Source organism: Prionailurus viverrinus, chromosome B3 (assembly GCF_022837055.1).
Source record: "Prionailurus viverrinus isolate Anna chromosome B3, UM_Priviv_1.0, whole genome shotgun sequence".
In the NCBI taxonomy this organism is placed as follows: Eukaryota; Metazoa; Chordata; class Mammalia; order Carnivora; family Felidae; genus Prionailurus; species Prionailurus viverrinus.
In genome coordinates this window covers 45,584,927-45,607,659 of record NC_062566.1, presented here as the reverse complement: position 1 = coordinate 45,607,659, position 22,733 = coordinate 45,584,927, and the positions used below count along the sequence as shown (strand labels likewise).

The 22,733-nt window shown below is 35.7% G+C and overlaps 1 protein-coding gene across 1 annotated transcript in view; it reads left to right on the top strand.

Annotated features, from left to right (window-relative positions):
* Positions 1 to 22,733, top strand: part of UNC13C (unc-13 homolog C) — a 606,187-nt gene that overhangs the window by 253,867 nt on the left and 329,587 nt on the right. Inside the window, exons 12-13 of the mRNA XM_047864534.1 lie at positions 10,805 to 11,032; positions 12,198 to 12,339. Of these exons, the coding sequence (XP_047720490.1) occupies positions 10,805 to 11,032; positions 12,198 to 12,339 (370 nt within the window). The remainder of the gene's footprint in view (positions 1 to 10,804; positions 11,033 to 12,197; positions 12,340 to 22,733) is intronic.

Below are 22,733 nucleotides of genomic sequence, written 5' to 3'. Positions count from 1 at the left end.
TCTCCTTTGTTAGTATTCTTCCTACACAGTCAAAACTATCAGATCAAATGGAGGCTGTTAATGGTAATGAATGCATTTTTTTTTTTTTTTTTTTTCAGAATAGGTAGTGTGTCTTTGAAAAAAAAATCTAGGAATAACTGCTTAAAAGGAAGGGGGATGGACTCAGTACTAAGCTAATTTTCATAATCTCATAATCCAATTAGAATTGAGTCTACTTATTTAAAAAGTGAATTGTAAACAGGCATCTTAAGAAATAAGCCTATTAGGGTGGTGACTTTTGAGAAAACAGGAGAAATATTGTCATCCAGAAACAAATGGCTTGAGGGGCACCTGGGTAGCTCAATTGGTTTAAGCATCTGACTCTTGATTTTGGCTCAGGTCATGATCTCAAGGTTCATGAGATCGAGCCCCATGTTGGCCTCTGTGCTGACAGCAGAGATCCTGCTTGGGATTGTCTCTTTCCCTCTTTCTGCCCCTTGCCAGCTCTCTCTCTCTACCAAAATAAATAAATAAATTTATAAAAACAAAGGACTTGAATATATTAATGAAAAGAAAAGGTGTATATTATACCTCAGAAATTAGCTGATTTTTCTTTCAGTGTTTTAGAGACTAAACATGTCACCCATTCTTTAGATTTTAGAAGCATCTTTATATCCATTTCTTAAGATGTGTTGGTGGATATTGGTTAAATTAAGCAAGTTTTTCTATGTGATTATATATTAAACTCATTATACATTATAAATTTGAAGATACTTTAAAATGTACATGTAAAATAAAAAATATTTGTGAAAAATTAGGGTGGGTATGAATGGCCCAGGAAGGCAATATTTTCTTAAGTAATACCTCCATACTGTTTCCCTAAAATCCACACTCGCATTGAACAGAAAGAAACTTTGCCAAGTATATGAATTCAACGTCATGCCTTTCCACAATAACTATCAATATAATTTGAAAATTTCTCTACAGAATCTGTGACATTTCCTTAAGAAATTTCTATTTTCATTGTGTTAAGCAAGAATTTTGTGCTGGTGGCACACCCTGTGTAAAATATTTCCATGTATGCCTACAATGGAAGAAAAGGGCAGAGTTAAAAGAAAAAAAAAAAGGAAATCAGAGTTGGAAGGTCTAGTCTAACTAATATAGCCTCCTATAAAAATGAAGATGTTCTATGATTTCTTTCTTAAAATGGTCAATCTGTTTGAACACCTCTAGGAAGAATTTAACACCTTGGCAGGAGCTTAATTCATCACTAGAAAATTCCTGTGTATAAATTACAGCTTGAATCAGGCCCTGCCTCCTGGTATCTTTTACTCTTTAAACTCCTATTCTTTAATCTTACCAATGGAGGGGAAATATTTAATATATGTACTTCAATTGTATATGACAATTTTTCAAATACTTGTCTTTTTCAAATAATAGTCTTCTTCAGGTTTGTAGACCCTTATTATTTTGCTAGTTTTTTTTTTTTTTCTGAAGACATTGAGTCTGTCAACATAGACACACACAAATACTCAGAATGAAAACAAAACAAAACAAAAAAACACTTTACATGTGGTCTGAGTAGCGATCCATGCCAAGGAGAGGATATGCAAAGTTACTTCAAATTCATTTGAGTTTGGTGTTTCATTCCTATCCAGTCTTGTGTCCATGATTTATACGCTTGCAGTCAAGTGGAATGAGACCAGGTGATTGAAAACCCCACTCACTGCTCCAGTATTTTCTCACAGAGAAGCATGGAAATGTCAGATAAGTTCCCCCAAACAGCCTCACCTCCATTCCTGTCTAGCTGATTTTATTGGTGGTTCCTTCACTTTACCATCTTCTTGGCCCAAAGCTGGAAACCATGCATAGTGGTAGACAGAAACAGGAGACCAAAGGGAAGTGGGTCTGTCTTTCAAAGAAGAGAACTGATTCATTCTTGCTCCTTCAGTTTCAGCCAGTGTCAGTAGCCAGAGTCCACCTGTTTTTTCCTTAATAACTTGTTAGTGGCCTGCTATTTAAAAAAAAAGTTATTTAATTCTTATTTTGGAAACAGAATTTGGTGGTAAAAGAACTGTAGCTAATCGAGAAGCTGTTTGTCACCTGCATGAACTGAATATAACCCATAAGGAACTTGATGTGACAGTTACAGTGGTAGTTTTAGATAAAGAACCAAAAAGACAAAATGTATGTTGGCTGGGGTGAGGTTGTGTGCAGAGTGAGACGTAAGTAGAAGAGAAATCATGTATAAAATACTTTCCTTGATTATTGTTTTGAAGTAGAAAAGAGACAACTCAAAAAATTGGAAAAAATATCCAAATAATCATGGTATGTAACCCAACTGGCTTATACTTCTTTTCACATCTCCAAAGAAGGAATCCCAAAGTCCAATGGAATAAGCATTCTGCCTAATTTTAATTCTTAACTGGAAAGTATAAGTACCTGCATAAGTACAGAAAATATTTTGCCAAAAGTTCAGGAAACTAGCATCTTGTGAGGTGATCTTTCATTCTGTGTGTTTTCCACTGACATGATATTAAGCTTCTGTGTTCTGTTAGCCATTGCAAATTGATAGCATTAACAAAATTTGGCTAGGACACTCCTTTCTGCAAACTAGATATTGATTCTGTTTCTTTTGTATTCGTATTACCACATTTTGCAACTGTGATATCTTAAGACATTTATTTATATATACTAAATAGCTACTGTGGGTGGGAGCTTTATTCTGGGCTTTCAGAGCTCAAGAGAACATAACCACTGCTGTCCCTGGATTCAAGCATATTTTCAAAAACTTACATGAGTGGATTTGAACACATATCTTGGAATCTTTTAACCTTCTACTCTTTTATCTATCTATCTATCTATCTATCTATCTATCTATCTATCTATGTATCTTTAAATTCAACTTACTTAACATACAATGTAGTCTTGGTTTCAGGAGTAGAACCCCATGATTCACCTCTTACATGTGGCACCCAGTGCTCATTCCAAGAAGTGCCCTTCTTTAATGAGTACTTAGGAGGCTTAGAAGTAGGATTCTGTGTATCCACTGCTCTAGGGTGGAGCTTTCTTTATGTCTCCAGAACCTAGTACATGTTTTAGCATAGTTAGATGCCAATAAATGTTGGTTAAACAACAAATGAGGGCATGGGAACTGCAGTAAGAAATAGCATGTTATGGTTTAAAGATCATTTTTCCATAGAATCATAGATGGTTAGGGGAGCCTTTGAGATCAGTGGATTGGAGAACCCAGTCTACTGATCTTACTGAATTGACGCAGTCCAGTTTCTTGTCCAAAAAGAATCAAATAGATATTATAGATAGGGTTAGAACCCAGGTCTCTGAATTCCCAGCCTCATAATCTGACTTAATTTGTAAAGAAATACACAAAGTTTGTACTAAGGGAAAAATGGAATGTTGTTGAATTTTATTTTTGGTGCTTTTCCACTCTCCCATATAGTAGCCCTGAATTTTAGGCAAACTATGCTGCCCTGATTTTGGCTTCACATGATGATGATGACTCAAGGCATGTGCACTGTGGCTAACACATAAGCTTGGAGTATACGCCAATCACAACATACCTACTGCATTGACTTTTCAGCAACACTAAAGAGAAAATAATAAATTAACATGGGTAAAAGTGGAACTAGTAGTTGAGTTACTTTCACACAACGGTCATGAACCTCAAGGAGTAAACTAATAATGGAGCATTTTCAAGTGTGGGGTAGGCTGCTGTAGGGAGATAAAAATGGTGAATAAGCCTTATATGATGCCATATGTTCAACATAACAGAAGCAATGGATATCTGTATATCCATATCTATGTCTATATTTCATAGTCCTGAGTTACTTGAGAAAGATCTGGCTTTTATTCTTGCTGCAACCAGAATTTTTCAAAACTCTCTGAGCATCACTTTCTACATATGTGAAAAGAGTTAATAATACTGGCTAACGCTCTTCGGCTGAACACCACCAGAAACATGTCTGTAGTTTTAAAAGTTCACTTTATTATCCATTGCTGCAATGGAGAATACGCATCAGGATAAACAATAGGGCATCACAGTAAGAGGCTATTAGAAAGCAGACATTGCTCTGGATCAGTTGTTGTCTTGAAATGCGGACAATTCTATGATTATGTGGGTTAAAAAAACCTTATCTCCAAGCAGGATAGACAAGAGTGCGTCTAATCGCTGTACTTAGCAAAGAAACAGTGGTTACTCATTAGGAGAAAGAATGTTTGGTATTTTGTGATCCGTACAGTGACCTTGTTTTCCTTTGTGCTTAGACAAACTTGTGAGATGGCCTTGTTTGTCTCACATTAACACTGTCACAGAGTGACCGTGTGTGAAGTTGGTGTCCTGTGAGTTTGCTCGTGTCCAACGGGAGAACAACATGGCCTAGCTTTGAGTGCCAGACCAGCTTCCAGCAACATTGTGAACTAGCTGTGTCAGCCAACTTCATTTCAAAGGCTATTTAAGAAAAGAGAAATAGAAAGAAATCTTGTGTTTAATATTGTCTTTGTTTTCCTTTTCCTTTTTTTTTTTTTTGACAGAGACATGAGAAAAATCTGTTACTAAGAGTGATAAGAACAAAAAAGATCTTTGCTCTATCTCTCCCTTGATTTCTTCTTTTCCTTACATAGTAAAGAGACTTTTGAAATTGAGGACTTTTTTCTTTTTTTCTTGGTTTTAACCCTGATCTATGTAATTTGTGATGCTGCAGTAACTGGAAAAATTCTAGAAAGTTAGTATCGAAACAATGCTCATGAGGAGAGCCTGGATGGTTCAGGCAGTTGAGCGTTTGAGTATTGATTTGGGTTCAGGTCATGATCCCAGCCAGAGTCCTGGGATTGAGCCCCCTCATCCATGCTCAGTGCGGAGCCACTTAATATTCTCCCTCCCCTGTCCCCACTAGTCCTCTCCCCTGTTCCTGCTCTCTTTCTCTCTAAAATAAATAAATGAATAAGTAAATAATAAATGAATCTCATGAAATGTGTAGTAGCTTTGACACACAATTTTGAGTGAGACTTCCTGATTTTATCATCTTTAATATACAAATCTTTCTTGACTTGTTCTACAAGTTTGCATTCACCAATAAAGGTACTATTGAATATGGTAGAAGTTGGGGGTGGGGGCAGGGAAGAAAGGCTGAATTTTGGTTTTGGGCCCAAGCTCAATAAAGTAAAATTACTTTATGGATGGTGGCAGTTCCATGAAAGGGGACCCCCCTGCCCACATTCTCCCATTGTCAGCGATGGGGCACCAATGAGAGTGGGAGATGATCTCCCAGTAGCTCTGTGATCTTCCAATTATTCTTCTGTTAAATGTCAGTCCTTTGTTGTGTTTGCGAAATAGAGTGGAGTGTGTGGCTTTGATTAAGAGTAGAGGTTAGGGCTGATTTGAAGACTAGAGGTGTTGTGGGTCTTCTCCTTGGATAGATTCAAGGCATATTAAAAGAGGAGGGGGGCGCCTGGGTGGCTCATTCGGTTAAGCGTCTGACTTCGGCTCAGGTCACGATCTCACTATCCGTGAGTTGGAGCCCCGCGTCGGGCTCTGTGCTTACTGCTCAGAACCTGGAGCCTGTTTCAGATTCTGTGTCTCCCTCTCTCTCTGACCCTCCCCCGTTCATGCTCTGTCTCTCCCTGTCTCAAAAATAAATAAAACGTTAAAAAAATTAAAAAAAAAAGAGGAGGGTTAAGATGATCTTGGATGTAAAGCCGCTAAAGAGAAAAGATAGAAAATACTAGCCACCAGCCAAGTGCCCACCTACATGATTTCATGGGAAAGAAAAACAGAAGCACCATGAGCAGGCCACCTACAGGATTATACTGGGAAAGGAAAGAAAAACTATGAAGTTTCTTATGTTAGGGACTCCTAGAGAACCACCTCAGTATCAGACCACCTGCATGCATTTCATGCATATTAACCACCTGCCTACTCTGAGTTCACCAGCTTCAAATGCAGGTAAAAATTTTTGGATATGAAAAATAAAAATATTGTAATAATAATATCTTTTTGTTTCTCTGAACTTTAAATTTTCTTAAATCTTTAAATGCTTCATTGGCTCCAATCAAGCAAATAGTTACAGAGCATTTAGCACATGGCTGATATTGGGTATGGCACTGTTCATGGGGAGACTTTATAAGTTGTTTCACAGGACAAGTAATCATATAGCTAAAATCCCCAAATTCCATTTTAATGTATAATTCTTTAAATAGTATTTGTATCTTCACCTTGTGACATCTAGATGTTATACTTGCTTAATTATTAGAATTGAAACTTAAACATTATTTCATTTAATCCTTACCATGACACTGTTAAGAAAGATACTATTATTTCCTTTTGTTTTTCAGATGAGAAAACTAAGGTTTACAGAGATAAAGTAGCCCAATTTCAAATGGGTAGTAAGTGGCAAGTCAGGATTCACACGTGTCTGCCTTCTTCTAGCATACGAGCATCACGAGCCACTCTGCTCCTTTGCCTTATTTAAAAGTGATTTCCTTGATGTATTTCTTCCATTTATATCTGGACTTATGCCCTTGTTTTATGCTCACTATAAGTGCATGAGGTATATAGGCCAACCAATTGCTGCTTTCTAGTGATGGGCACACAGCCTTTGTTTTCTGAAAATTTCAAACCCGAAGCCAAATGCCCAGTGTATTTTGTCTCTTCGTAAGATTCCACGCACACATAACATTTTACCCTGAATTTACTTTTGTTTCTTCCAGGATCATGACCTCAGGGTAAGAGTGTATACAAAATTCCTAACACATAAAATTGAACCTGTAGCCAAATTAAGTACTCAATATGGCAATCATTTTAGGTTTCCCCAAGAAATATTCTGTCTTCTCTATTTTTTGAGTGTATCCTATTTTGTAAGCAGCGTGCGTGATACTTGGAATACATATTTAGTTGAGATTGGCCTTATAGGCTAGCATGTAAGATAAATGAATACACAGGGAATTGGGTCAGTGATGATAAATAGTTACGAATTTTGCAAGGTAGTGGCTTGAAATCAGCTGTGGTAGGAGTATTTACACCACAGAAATCTGCTAATATTACAGGTCAGGTTTTGTTTGCTGTTGCTTTTGTTGTTGTTGTTTTCCCATAGGGGAGGGGAAAATGTGACCACTGTGTTAGGGAAGCCCCTATTTCTGTTAAGGAAGAGATAACATCATACATTGAGAATGGAGGTTAGTGGAGTGAGGTAAGTGACTTGAAGAAAGTAGAAATGTTTTGTAATAGCTATTGAGAAAAATAAGAAAGAGAAGAGATTGAGACCAAGAGGAAATATTGCAGTTATTATATGTATGTATCTGAAAGAAACACTGAAATTATCAATTGCTGTGTAAAGGTGGTAAAATTGTGAATTTCACATGACATTTATATGTTTTGGGTAATAATAAAAATTATAGAGACAAGTAACGGTTCTGATTTGCTGTCCCTTTAAATTTTGTAGAAGGAAACCATGTGGGATGTTTGCCTCTGTCTAAGGATGAAATCTCTTGCAGTTTTGTTGTGCATAATTGTCTGGTTTGTCAATTAAGTGTTTTTAAAAGTAACAATGATGGGGGCGCCTGGGTGGCTCAGTCGGTTGAGCGTCCGACTTCAGCTCAGGTCACGATTTCGCGGTCCATGAGTTCGAGCCCCATGTCGGGCTCTGGGCTGATGGCTCAGAGCCTGGAGCCTGCTTCCAATCCTGTGTCTCCCTCTCTCTCTGCCCCTCCCCCATTCATGCTCTGTCTCTCTGTCTCAAAAATAAATAAACGTTTAAAAAAATTTAAAAAGTAACAATGATGCATTCCATTTGGATAATGTATTACACTTTATAAAGTGCTTTCCTGTACATTATCTCTTTTGATCTCATTTACGGTTCATCCTTTGTTGACATATTATTTACTGTATTTCTGTGCAGCTACCAGACCTTCTATAATACACTTTGAAGGAAGAGTCATATAAATGCAAATTTGTTTATATCTGATGACTTTGAGATAAGCAGACTAAGTCTGAATGAAAACAATAGACCCAAAGGGTTAGAAATTCATGGCAAATCGCAGCTATTTCAGAAACAGTTTCATTAGAAAACTCAGAGGAGGTATGTGGGTTTGAAAAACAGTAGGGCAATGTAAAGTACTTGTAGATCAGTGACAAAAATTAATTACAGATTTGTCTTTATATGGCCAAAGTAGATAGACAAGTTGAATCATTTCCCTCAGACCAAACATGTAAGAGTGAAAGTAGAAGTTTTAAAATTCCACATATCTTTTCTAGGAATAACAGAGAAAAGGTTTAAATAGAAGTCTCTGATCCTCTGCTCTCCCCAGAATAGTGGTTTCAAAGTTTATGACTGGTCTCTTTTCTACATATTACAGTGTTCTACTCCAACATCAAGGGCATTGGTGAAGGATTTCACAGATAATTGTCAAGCTTACCTAATTTACTTCTTTAAAAAAAATTCAAGAGGCAGTTGTTGAGTTTAGAAATTTGATTCCTTTAGATAAAAAATTTCTTGATATTCTACCTTTGAATTTGGCACTTGTTGCTTGAATGGGCATTATTTTGTGGGTAGTGGTCAGCTGGCTCTTCCTGAATTTAGAGAAATAATTTAAAATATACTTAACTCTCAAGAACGTTAACACTTTTTTCCTATAGTCTTTTGGGAACACTAATAGCCAAAACAATAATAGTTACTTAGAAATTGGAGGAGAGTTACGTTTTATGGCACTTTTAACCTGTTGAACATTCATTCTTAGGATGGCTGTCACATACCAAACTTTTGGGGTATTTTGAATCTTGCGGTAACTTTTTCAAGCCTCCACTGTCTTTCTATTTAATGAATATTTCAGTACTTGAAGTACAATATGCCTCTTGGGGAGCTGGAACTATTAAATGTAGCCTAAACTAATTTCATTGTATAAGAATTATGCACTGTGCAGTTAAATCATTACTGATAAATTACAAGCATGGTTAATTGTTTAAGGATGTGTAATCTAATGTGTAGCTGTTCCAGGGCCTGTTTAAACAGATGACTGGGACATTTATAATGTCCTTTCAAATTACCTTAAATGCAATGCTTTCATTTTTAGTATATTTTAATGTGGTTTAAGACTCAAAGGTTTATTTTTTTTAATGATAAAGACAGGGAATATGCTGTATCATTAAAATATTCATCCCTTTAACTTTCTCTAATTACATTTTGGTTATTATGAATGTATTTTTCCCACATTAGGAAACAAATGTTATACTTTTAAATAAATGCAGTTTTTCACTAAAGTACTCCTGTTAAATTGATTATGAATTTATTATAAGGAAAGTTAACAGCTGACCTCTTCCTCTTTGTCTTAGATTCTATGCTTAAATTGGGCTTAACATGCAAAGACTTATATTCAAAGAACATTACTGAAGCTATCCTTTGTGGTAGAAATGGTGCAGATAAATTATCCCATTTAGGGATGCCTGGACGGCTCAGTCTGTTAAGTGTCTGACTTCGGTTCAGATCCTGATATCAAAGTTCATGAGTTTGAGCCCTGCATCTGGCTCTGTGCTGACAGCTCAGAGCCTGGAGTCTGCTTTGGATTCTGTGTCCCCCTCTCTCTCTGCCCCTCCTCCTCCTTCTCTCTCTCTCTTCTCTTTCTCTCTGTCTGTCTCTCTCTCTCTCTCTCTCAAAAGTAAACATTGAAATTTTTTTTTAAATTAAATTATACCACTTAGTCTCTAAATGTTTCACTAGATATTAGTATGTCTATTTCAGGAGTATAATATTTCAAAAAATTGTAAGTTGGATAATACAGTCATTTAGATGAAAATTGGAATTGTTCCTAGCTATGAACATGAGTTTTGTTGTTTTGTTTTTATTCTTTTCACAACATCTCAGTTGTTCTGATCCAAAAATATTTGGTTTCAGCAGTGGCAGTTCCTGCAGTATTGGTACCTGGGGTTTTGCATTCTCATTTCATTCTCACTAAGGAACCATGAGAGTTGGAATCATGGTTTGCTGTTTACCTGTTGTATAATATTGTGCAACCCACAGGCCACACAGAACATTGAGAGTATCTGGCTGGTAGTTGGAGAATGTGAGGGACCCAAGAACTGACTTTTGGAAGTCCTTCACTGCCAAAAGGATTGGCGTTATAAATAAAAATGCCCAGAAAGTTGAGACCAATCACCAAAGTACTAGAAATCAAAAAGGGTTTTAAGTAGAAATAATTCACCCTGTTGACAAGTGTGGCCATATCACAGAATGAGAGTTCAAGCCTGTGGTCTGTCAGGTATTTAGAGATCACCTAGCCCAGTGGTTTCCAATTTAGTTCCAAGTAAAATCGTATACTATATTTCAATATATAAGAGAGAGTGGTGGTGTTTATTTTATAAGAAGAATTTAAGCACTCAATTATGATAAATTCCATCATTAAAAGTAAGCACTTTGCACACAAGTATTTGGAATTCTGATTTTTGAATGACACTTGCCTTACATATACAATCTATTTCTCACATTTGTGTGTGGTATATATGTGGAATATATAATATCATTATTGTGTGCATTCTGTTTGTTTTGAAAATTTAGATGACATATTTCTACAACCCCTGATTTCATCAAATAACAACAGAAAAATACTGGGAATCATGCAAGCCCATTTATTTGCCATTAACTCAAAAGACTAGTTCTGAATATTGTCCAGCAATATTTGTTTGTCCTGATCTTGTCCTGATCTCTCCTTAAAACTAAAGCATTTATTCATTCTCATATTCCTTCTTTTTCTCCCTCCCTCGGGCTATCACAAAGTAACTTTACATACATGTACATCACCATTGATTTTTCCATTATAGGAGCAGCAGAAAAGAGTTCTAAGCATGGTGCCGAAGACAAGACACAGACCATCATTACAGCTATGAAAGAAAGAATGAAGATTAGGGAGAAAAACAGGCCAGAGGTGTTTGAAGTAATTCAGGAAATGTTTCAGATTTCTAAAGAAGATTTCGTGCAGTACACAAAAGCGGCCAAGCAGAGTGTACTGGATGGGACATCTAAGTGGTCAGCAAAAATAACCATTACAGGTAAAAGTAGTTATCTTTAAAATTTCGATTCCACACTGAGATTTTCACATGTCTTAGAAATCACTGCTAATAATAAGAATAATAGGTAAAGTAAGTAGAATTTTTCTTTCTTGTCAGTATTGACCAGTGTAGTTGTATTTCAAAGTTCTCATGTATATACTAGATAATTGAAGTAATTTCAGTCTGTTGGTTGTTCTAATCAAAAGCTCTTCCAGAGGAAGAAGGTTGTCTTTTACAATAGACTCATCAATGCCCTACAATTTCCAAGAGATTAGCTTTGTAGCTGTCTGCCCCTGATAAATTACAAGAGTAGCTAAAAAATCTCTTTAGTCAGTTTTTCTTAATGAGAAAACACACATTATTTTACTTAATCCGTGATCGATACCCCTCAAACAATTGATCCTAGAGTCAAGGCAATTTGAGCTTAGTGATGTCTGAAAATATGAACTCCTGAAGTTGCTTACAACATTAACAACAAGCGCATGCATGTTGTGTTAATGTTACCAAGCGTCTTAACTTACTCATATGGCACTTATAAGATAAAGAAGCTTTTTATTTACTAGGTTGACTTGATCAATAATGATAGCAAACTTGCGGTGATATGACTCTTGGTTTGGGTTCAGGTAATAATCTCATGGTTTATGAGATCAAGCCCCGAATCAGGCTCTCTGCTGACAGTGCAGAGCCTGTTTGGGATTCTCTCTCTCCCTCTCCCTCCACCCCTTCCACGCTCATGCTGTCTGTCTCAAAATAAATAAACTAAAAAAAAATAGTAACAGCAAGCTCATAAATAGAAGTACAGTTTAAATTACAGACATTTGGATTATGTTGGATAAACTTTTGCATGCTGTATGTGCATCATTATTTCTCTATGTGTGTATGCAGTAATCTATATATAAGTATATAGCTGATGTGTATATGAAAGTGTATGTATATAGTTAATATTCATTTCAAGCAAAAGCAAATATTCAAGGAAGGGTTTAATACTTAGCATTTTAATTATTACATTAAGTATTTTTTTAAGTCCTAATGTTCATAATAGAAGCCCTGGAAGTGCATCTGTAAACCCAGTGTACAATGTGTTAGAAAATGCTTCATTATAAATAGTCCCTTTTTTTGTTTGAGGAAATCTTTATATTAAAATGTCCATTTTGGCTTATTTCAGTGGTTTCTGCACAAGGCTTGCAGGCAAAAGACAAAACAGGGTCTAGTGACCCATATGTTACTGTTCAAGTTGGAAAGAACAAAAGAAGAACTAAAACCATTTTTGGAAACTTGAATCCAGTATGGGATGAGAAGTTTTATTTGTAAGTACATAGTGTGAAAATATTATGCTTGTTAATGCATTTGGGAATAAATTTAGTGGAGGCATGCTAAATATAGAAGCAATAAGTATCTCATACTATCTATGCAAAAAATATAAAAAGTAAGATTGTTATGAAGTCACTTGATACTCTTATATTCTTTATTCTTTATCTTTGGAAGCAAGTGAGTAGAAAGAGTATTTCAAACAAAAGGTGGCAATAAGTATATAGAAGCAATAAGTATCTCATACTATCTATGCAAAAAAATATAAAAAGTAAGATTGTTATGAAGTCACTTAATACTCATATTCTTTATTCTTTATCTTTGGAAGCAAGTGAGTAAAAAGAGTATTTAAACAAAAGGTGGCATGGTTGGGGTGACTTTACAGGAGAAAAAGGAATAAATAATTTTGTAACTTGGGTTGACCCAACGCAATGAGGAATTTACTGGCTTGATTGACCAATATTTTGACGTCTGAAGATTTATATCTAAAGGCAATAGATTTGGGCAGGATTTGGCCCATCCCACCTACACCATGATGAAATGGTTGATGATAACTTTTACAACCTCTCATTATCTTTGAGGTCATTTATTTTTAAGCGTCTTATATTTTACACTAAACAGCAAAAAGTTATTTTTCTGACATGGGTTCTTTTCTTTCTAGAGACATAAAATTACTTCCACTTAGCATTTGGTAGAAATGAAAATTCCTAACCCTGAATTTAAGGACAGTCATTTCATTTTATTTCCTCCTTTCTGTGCTGATGGTTTAAACATGGATCTTGTTAACATGCTAAGTAAGTGAACTTAACACCTCCAGCTTGTTTGGGAATATAGGCAATAGTGAGTAAGAAATGAAAAGCTCTTCTTCTGTATATGGGCTGATGAGGGAAATGTTGAGAAATAGACTTGGGAAGTTTGTTGGGACTAAATAACAGTGGGCGCTATAGAATGAGTTTGGATGGTTCCTCCCTTCACACTGATAGAAGGAACCATTTTTATATTCCTTCATTTGTTAACAGAAGGCAAAAATCAATTGACAGTCATAATTTCAAGCCTCGAAAGCAGTAAAATAATGAATCAAGCAGGATAAGGGCAACAAAAAAGGACAGGACTATGGCAAACTTAGAGCAACTGACTCTTGGAAAAATAGTCTAATTCTAGAGTACTTTGCGTTAAAAATCCTCTTCATCCCCCTATTGCACCTATTCCACCTATTCACCCCCCTTTATCCCAGAATTCCAGACAACCAGTGATCTTTTTACTGTCTCCATAGTTTTGTCTTTTGAAGAACATCAAAGGGTTGGAATCACACAGTATGTAACATTTTCATGTTGGCTTTTTTCTCTTAGTAATAGACATTCAATTTCCTCCATGTCTTTTATATGGTTTGATAGTTCATTTCTTTTTAGCACTGAATTTTATTCCATTGTCTAGCTGTGTCACAGTTTATTTATCTGTTGACCTACTGAGGAACATCTTGGTTGCTTCCAAATTTTGGCAATTAAGAATAAAGCTGCTATAAACTTTCATATGCAAGTTTTGGTGTGAACATAAGTTTTCAATTCCTTTGCGCAAATGCCAAGAGGCATAATTGCTGGATTGTATGGTAAGAATATGTTTAGTTTTGTAAGAAAACCAGCAAACTGTCTTTTAAATTGGGTGTACCATTTGGCATTCTCACCAGCAATGAATGACGGTTCCTGTTCATCTGAATCTTCTTTAGCATTTGGTATTGTTTGTGTTCCAGGCTTTGGCCATTATGATAGGTGCATCGTGGTATATTGTATTCACTGTCATTTCTCTGATGACATATGATATGCAGCATTCTTTCAAATGCTTATTTGCCATCTGTATATCTTTGGTGAGGTTTTTATAAGAATTTTTAAAGAAGAGGTGTTTTTTTTTTCTAATTGTTGAGTTTTAAAAGTCTTTGAATGTTTTGGATAATAGTCCTTTATCACATGTGCTTTTTGAAAATATTCACTTCTTATTCCCTTTAAATTGTCTTTCTCTACTTCACTTTTTAACACATGCACAAGTTAAAACTGTTTTGATGTCCTTGACTGCCAATTCTAACATCTCTGTCCATTCTTAGTAAGTTTTGCCTGATAGATTTTTCTCTTCATTATGTGTCATATTTTCCTGCTGCTTCACATGCCTGGTAACTTTATATAGGATGCCAGATTGCAAAAATTACCTTGCTGGTTGATGGATATTTCTGGCATCCTATAAATATTTCTGAGCTTTGCTGTGAAAAATAATTAAGTTACATGGAAACAGTTTGGGGTTTTTTTTGGATGTTGCTTTTAGAATTTGTTAAGTTGAAATGAAATAGTGCTCAACTTTGGGCTAATTATTCCTCAATACTGAAGCAAGACTCTACTGTGTAGTTTCCCCACTGACTCATGAATGATAAATTTTTCAAGTCTTCCAGGTAGAAACAAGCACTATTTCTGGTGTTGGTCAGTGCTGGGCACTGTTATTTGTAATTCTTTTGATGCCTCTTACCTGGGCCTTGAGTGGTTTCAGTATGTCTTATCATGACTTACTTGATTACTCAAGAGGAACCCTCTGCAGATTGTCAAACTTTTCCTTCTGTTCAGTTCTTTTTGACATTATGCCTGTGGCCTTTAGCTGCCTTGGTCTTCCTGGATTTTGGCTCTGTGTTTTTCACTCAGAGTCCAGTGGACTCCACCTGAGTTCCTTCTCCTTGCACAGTGACCTGAAAACCACCTCAAGGCAGTTAACTGAAGTAATCATAAGGCTCACCTTATTTGTTTTTTGTTTCCTTGGGATCACTGTCCTTTCCTGGCACATCTCCAGTATATTAAAAACCATTCACTTTGTCCACTTTTTGGTTTTTGTGTGGGAAGGTATCTCAAGTCCATTATTCCCTCTTGACTAGAATTAGAAAGTCTGGAAATCTGAATTTAATTGATAAGTAGAATTAAATAAAACAGTATGAGAGTCAACACAAGACATGTCAAGCAACAGCCAAGTTCTAGAGATGTTTTGTCCATAGATTGCCAGTTATGTGTGTGAAATAAAGCATCCATACAAAGGAATACAATAGTATAAATACTTATTGTAATATTTTAATACTGCAAGGGGTTCCCTTGAGAAATCAGCTGAATAATGTAATGATAAGTGCATACATGTGAGGACACTACCCAAGAACAAGATAAGGACTATCCAGAAGGTCTAGGTGTGCCTTGCCCGATGCTCATCCAGGTCAGGAATTGAGTTTGTTCCCACCAGACAAGATAGAAAGCCTCATAATTGATGGGGCATGTATACAGAAGAGTATACTGGAATAGACAGTTGAGACAAGAATTATCTGTATTTGGGGGAAGTTTTCATATAATTCACTGTACTGTATGCCTTTGGTTTTTATTTTGAGAAGATGCATTATCTACAAAGACAATAACAATATATCTATTTTTTAAGCAACACTATTTTCAAGGAAGGAGAAATTCAAATTCAAACCCATTGCGCTCTGATGTTCATATCATATATATATATATATATATATATATACACACATATATATATAATTTGCATAATATTTTCACAATATTTTTTGCTCTACAGACTATGTGTGAGTGTTAAGTTATACTCACACATGTTTTCTATTTGTCCCATCTAGAATACCAAAAACAAATGCCTAAATTTTCAGCAGTAAGTCTTTTTGTTGCTAGTTTCTAGAACTCCACCATTCCATCCATAATAGTGAGTTTCTACATTGCTGGTTCCGGAAAATATTATTTTGAATCTACCTGTGCATGCTTTCATTTTACCATGAAAAGCATGAGAATTTCAAATTTATCTTCTTTTATAAGGAGTTTTCTTTTGCAGAAGAAAATGAGTTCATATTGAATTTATGTGAAGATTTTGAAAAATGCATACAAATCATAGATGAGCTCATCCTTGCCTCCCACTACCTTGACAGTTCTGCCCTGTGAACTGCAGTGTAAAAACGTGTCCTGACATTCTGAAAATAGGATATCTTATGAATAGTATGGCTATAGTTTGCATTTTGGGTAATTAAATTCTAAGCTTTAGCTTTTTCACTATGAAAAATAGTAACAATCTATACCTCACAGGATTGTCCTATTGAGATTATGTGTATAGATTTCATGGCACTTGGTAAGCATTAAAAATGGCAGTATCATTATTAATTGTAATTATTACCATTAATAACATAATCACATCCCTTGTGGTAAGATTTAGGACTTTATAGCAAACACGGCAATAATGTTTTCATGTCAAAAAAATCTCTTCTGAATAGTGAGGCCAAGAGAAGACTAATGAACAAAGTGCTGTAAAAGGAAAGTATTACTGAAAAGAATTAGAGAACTAAAATTAGCACAGATCTGAGAGATTGTTTTATTCAACTCCCTCATTTTAGTGAAAAGACTATTAGGTAGGTAGAGCCAAGACTACAAAGCAATCCCCTGTTCTGAAGCCACAAAGAAGATGCAAGTAAAAATAAAGAGGAGTATTTTTTCTGACACCTAAACTATTCTCTTGGGAAAAGTCCTTTGACCTGAAGAAGGCAGGCACTCACAAGGCTGATAAGATGAAAATGAAAATGAAGTAATTTTTCAAACTTTTTTTGTTTGAAAGTTTAATAACCCCTCATTAATGGCAATCTGATACTCTCAAGAGATTAATGCTAAGTAATTTCTATTTTAATTTTACCTCTCTTACCTTGAGTTAAAAAAAGAAGTTTAAAATTTTAATCTTCATAAGACTATGGATGTTGTATGAGTTAAGAATGGGGCACTCTAGAAGGTTTCTGCCAAGAACAGAGGCATGACCATTTGAGCCCTTGCAGAAATACAGGTTAGGAGGGGTTGTAAACACATACAAGTTTTAAAGCATCATATGGCTATTAATTAAAATAACCTATATGAAAGTGCTTTGAAATGATAAAGTATTACATAAATCTAAGGTGCTTGTTATCTTTGCTCTTTGATCCTAGTAAGTTGTATATTTGATCATTTCATAATTAATTATGACATTCGATATTATTTTCCTATGCTATAGTTAATGAAATGTTTTATGCTTATCACAAATCATTTCCCCAGGAGGAAAAGGTGTAAGTTTCTTCCGGTGGATTTTAGAGAGAAAATGGCAGTATAATCTGCCTATTTGAATAAAATTTTGGAGTTAAGAGGCTTACATTTATGTTATGTAGATACTATTCTTTCAAGAGTCTATGGTTGATAGTTGGTGCTTTGTTTTTGCTAAATTATAAAATGAAAACAAAACTTCATGCTGACTCCCTCCTATAGGGAAGCTGGCAGACATGTGTTATTTTTTAATTAAAGTTTGTATTTAATTTTTAGTTAGCATATAATGTAATATTAATTTCAGGTGTATAATATAGTGATTCACCATTTTAATATATCACCTGGTGCTCACCACAAGTACTCTCCTTAATCCTCATCATCTATTTTACCCATCCCCCATCCACTTCCCCTCTGGTAACCATCAATTCTCTATGGTTAAGAATCTGTTTCTTGGTTTCCCTCTCTCTTTCTTTTTTCCCCTTTCTTCATTTCTTAAATTCTACATATGAGTGAAATCATATGGTATTTATCTTTCTCTGATTTATTTCACTTACCGTATTACCCTCTAGCTCCATCCATGTCATTTGCAAATGGCAAGATTGCATTCTTTTTCGCGGTTGAATACTATTCCATTGTGTGTATGTCTCACATCTTTATCCATTCATCAGTCATCGGACACTTGAGCTCTTTTCTTATTTGGCTATTGTATAGATTGTTATAAACATTAGGAAACATGTATCATTTTGAGTTAGTATTTTTGTATTCTTTTGATAAATGCCTAGTAGTGCAAATCCTGGATCATAGGATAATTCTATATTTAACTTTTTAGGAAACTCCATACTATTTTCCAGAGTGGCTGTACCTATTTGTGTGTCTACAAACAGAGCAAGAAGGTTCCCCTTTGTTAGTTATTTTTTTAAATTTGTATTAAAGAATTGTTGTAATTTTAAAAAAATGATTATTATTTACTTTTGAGAGAGAGAGAGAGTCAGAGTGTGAGCAGGGGAGGGGTAGAGAGAGGGAGACATAGAATCTGAAGCAGCCTCCAGGCTCTGAGCTGTCAGCCCAGAGCCCAATGTGGGACTCAAACCCACCATTCGTGAGATGATGACCTGAGCTGAAGTCCAATGCTGAACCAACTGAGCCACCCATGTGCCCCTAAAAAATTATTTTAATAACATAGTCTAGTCAACACAATGCCTGTGGTAGGAGTACAAACATATTCCCATTATTTATGGTGGTGTTGAACAGGCACAGCAATGGTGTTTAAACACCTTACTTATGTAATTGACTAGACAACCACCTCCACTTGCTTAGTGGATATCAAATTCCACCCACATTTCCTAAGTGCCCATTTATGCAAATCGCTGTACTTACAAGGCCAGTGGAAAGTACTGACTTGAAGAGTGACTTCACATTACACCAAAAAGCCATCTAGACTACAACTTGATAAACTTAAGTTCCAGAACTTTTTTGGATAAACATGCCTCTTGACATCCAGAAGCCCTTTAGCCCCTGTGAATCTGTTTCACCATGGACAGTGTGCAAAAAAATTACTCCCTACCTTTAGTCAATAAAATTTCTTTTAAGAGACACTGTACATGCAGACTCTTAACATGTAAGCACTAGAAACTCATAAAATTGTTGTTTAGAAAGGCGTAATAGCCTTGATCCATTTGAAGAATGTCAGCCATGTTCAATTTACAGCTAACCAGATACGGGGCACACAGGGTGCCTCAGGCCCATGGCTCTCCACCTTTTCATGTGCTGCTCAGCTGAGGGCTGAGCAGGAATTAAGCATAAACCAAGCTCTATAGGAGATAGCTTATTTAAATACTACAATTAAATACAAATATCTCCATAGCACAGCAGATCAGTATTTTAAAATGACAACCTGCATGTGATCAGTGATTTGATTTATTGCTTAGATCACTAGCACAGGCCTTTTCTGGGCTAGTTGGGAAAGGAATATTTCCTCAGTTGTCTGTGCTAGCTTACAACAATGGTGTTAACATCAAGAAGTCATTTGTCAGGAAGATTGTTCCATAACTGTCTAAAGCAAAGAATTTAGTCACACTTTGTGGGATTAGAAATGTGTTTACTAATCATTGTCTGTATTGTGAGTATGCCTGGTAGTAGGGAGATATAATAACCAGTACTGCCTTTTACTTAGTAAATGAGATTGAGCCATTACCCATCCACACAGCAGAGTCAGTAGAATAGCTTTACTTTATCAATGCTTCATACCAGAAACTAAGGGTTTTGTAATAAGGAGAGGAAGAGTATGTGGAAACAGATTTGGGCTGAAGTCACTGAAGTGTGAACTTAAGTTCTCCAAAGAGAGTTGATTGCCAGTCAACAAACACTAAAATTTCAGATCAGGACAGATACTTGGAGATAGCACTGTGATAGTCCATAGGCCAAGGTATAAAAGGCCTTGTACTTAGTTGCAAACTGAGAATTAAATAGAATTTAAACACAATCCCCCTAAATCTTGAGGAAGCAGTTGGATTAAAAACAGCAAACCCTTGGGGGCAGTGAGGACTATTCTATAAGGGTGCTATACTTAAACTAGTCTATGGAAAAGGGATTATTTTGAAACAGATTTTATTACACAGACACAGAAAGCCCCTGCAGGAATCCAGGAAAAGGCAAACAAGAACTCCAAAATGGCAGCAGTCAATATGCTCTTTTTTTCCTCTCTGTTCTCTGACAGTTTGTTCATCTGTATCTTATCCCTCCTTCTCTCCCTCCCACTTCTCTTTCTTCTTCCTTCTCTCCTCTCTACTCTGGTCTGATTCCTGATCACTATTAAATAGCTTTTCATATCATTAACTTCGATGTGGTCCATAATGGCCTTGGCCCTGTGGCCATGTTTCTCTCAACTCTAGCACTCAAGAGTTTTTGCCAAGAAGGTTCCTTGCATTTTAACCAATTAGTCCAACTCATCTTTGTAAAATAAAGCATATAAGTTATGTGTTATTGGTCATTATGTGATAAGAACACCTTACACCCATCAGTTGTGCTTTGTGTGAGGAAGGGAAGGAGGAAAATCCTGGTGGTCTCCTGGTGACTAATTTGGCTTTGTAGGTTAAAGCAATTGCCCCTGAGTAGACTATATCTAGTCAAGGCACCAGAACCATCTGGATCTTTCAAGTGTTTTTGAGACTCAAAGATTACAATTCCAGTCAACCTCTACTTGGTTCTTCCTCCTACTTCTTGGGTTGTACCCCATGTGTAGACCAACCATTTTGAAGGCAGGAAAAGAAGATCAGCATGATAGTCATATTTTGCCAAAATGGAAGTTTGCAGATCTCTAATGACCCAGAACAATAAAGTAAAAATTTGATTTCCTGGGCATTTTTTTTCAGTACCATATCTGACAATCTTTAGGGAAATAATTCACTCTTGATACTACAGACACTGAGGTAAATATAAAAGATGATTACTTCCCCTTGAGAGCCCCCCTCCCCCCCCCCTTATCAGCTGGGGACAGAGAGAGTCCATCCTTAGAAGTTAGGAGTGAATGGGCAAGTCTGCCTGGTGTTGCCGCTTTGGCTAGCTTTGACAATAGAAGAGTTATTTTTTTCTAAATAAGGGGTATTTAAGTATGTTAATATTTGAAAGCTGAACAAAAGAAGTTCTAATAGAGGGGTGCCTGGGTGGCTCAGTCAGTTGCTCATCTCACTTCAGCTCAGGTCATGATCTCACAGCTCGTGAGTTGGAGCCTCATGTCGGGCTCTGTGCTGACAGCTCGGAGCCTGGAGCCTGCTTCGGATTCTGTGTCTCCCTCTCTATCTGCCCCTAACCCACTTGCATCCTGTCTCTGTCTTTCTCAAAAATAAACAAACATTAAAAAAAATTTAAATGTATCTCACCACAGGACATTAAAAAAAAAGTTCTAATAGGCAAGTGCCTTGTTGAAGAAATCTTAATGTTTAGGAAGGAGAATCTAAAACTCAAATCATTGAAAATATCATAATTATAGGCATTTATATTTGTGTAGCTATTTACTCTGTCTCCCTTCCTGTCACATATATTACACTTCACAATGCTTTACAAAGCATTGTTGTTATTGTCATTTTACAGATGAGAGGTCAATAGATAATTTCTAATGATTTTATCTAGCAAGTTGAGTAAAAGAACCAACACTCATTTTCTTCTATGACCACAGTAAAGGCCCTTTCCACGCTATTTCATTCAGTTATGAGGATCATTTGTTCAAACCAATCATACAAAGAGAACCATGGAAAAGTCAGTATAAAACAATCCCATATGAGAACAAGATATGGAAATGGAGATATGGAAGCTATTTAAAACAAAAACAAAAAAAAGACAAACCTAACTTCTATAAACTAAACATACAATGTACAAAATGAAAAGTACACTGATTAGGAATTATAAATTAAGTATTACAGAAGAAAAGACTATTAAGGATATAATGATAGCAAAATAGAAACACAGAAAAGGTAAAAAATATATACAGCAATGAGACCATTTAAAGCACCCAAAACCATGTAATTGGAGTATTCTAAAGGACAAAGAAGAAAGGTCGGTACAGTAAAAAAAATTGAGGAGATAATAGCCATTTGTTACCAAGTTAGATCAAAAGTAGAAACCCACAGACTCAAGAAGCTTAACCTCTAGCATAAGAAAATGGAGAAAAAAATTACACTAAGATGCATCATCATCACATTATTCAAAACCAGGAGAGAAGAGAAAATCTTGAAGGCTTCTAGAGAAAAAAGACACATTATATGCAGAGTAAGATAAATAAAGATGGCAGCATACTTCTCATAAGAAATGATGTTAGTAATAATTGAGTAGGACAAAAACTGTCAAAGTAGAATTCTATACCCAGGGAAAATACCTTTCAAAACCAGATGTGGTAAAATAATTTATAGGGCAAAATAAAGGCTTTTTCAGACATAGGAAAGCTGAAAGAATTCCTTTCTTTCTGACCTGCGCTGTAAGAAGTGTTAATGAAAGTTATTCAAACAGAAGAAAAGTAATACTAGATGAAAATGTAGATTTATATAAATGCATAAAAAGAAATAAAGAACATTGGCCGATATTAACTATATTGACAAATATAATAAACCATTATGATATTTTTATTTATTGAAAAGATTACTCCGTATTTAAATAACAACTATTACTTGCTCATGTAATAATTAAAATATATGGTAATTGCAGAAAGATTAAAAGGATATGACACTGATTGTAGATTGTGATAATTTATTTTAATTTTTTTTCCTAAATTTATTTATTTGTTTTTAGAGAGTTGGGGAGGGGCAGAGACAATCCCAGGCAGGCTC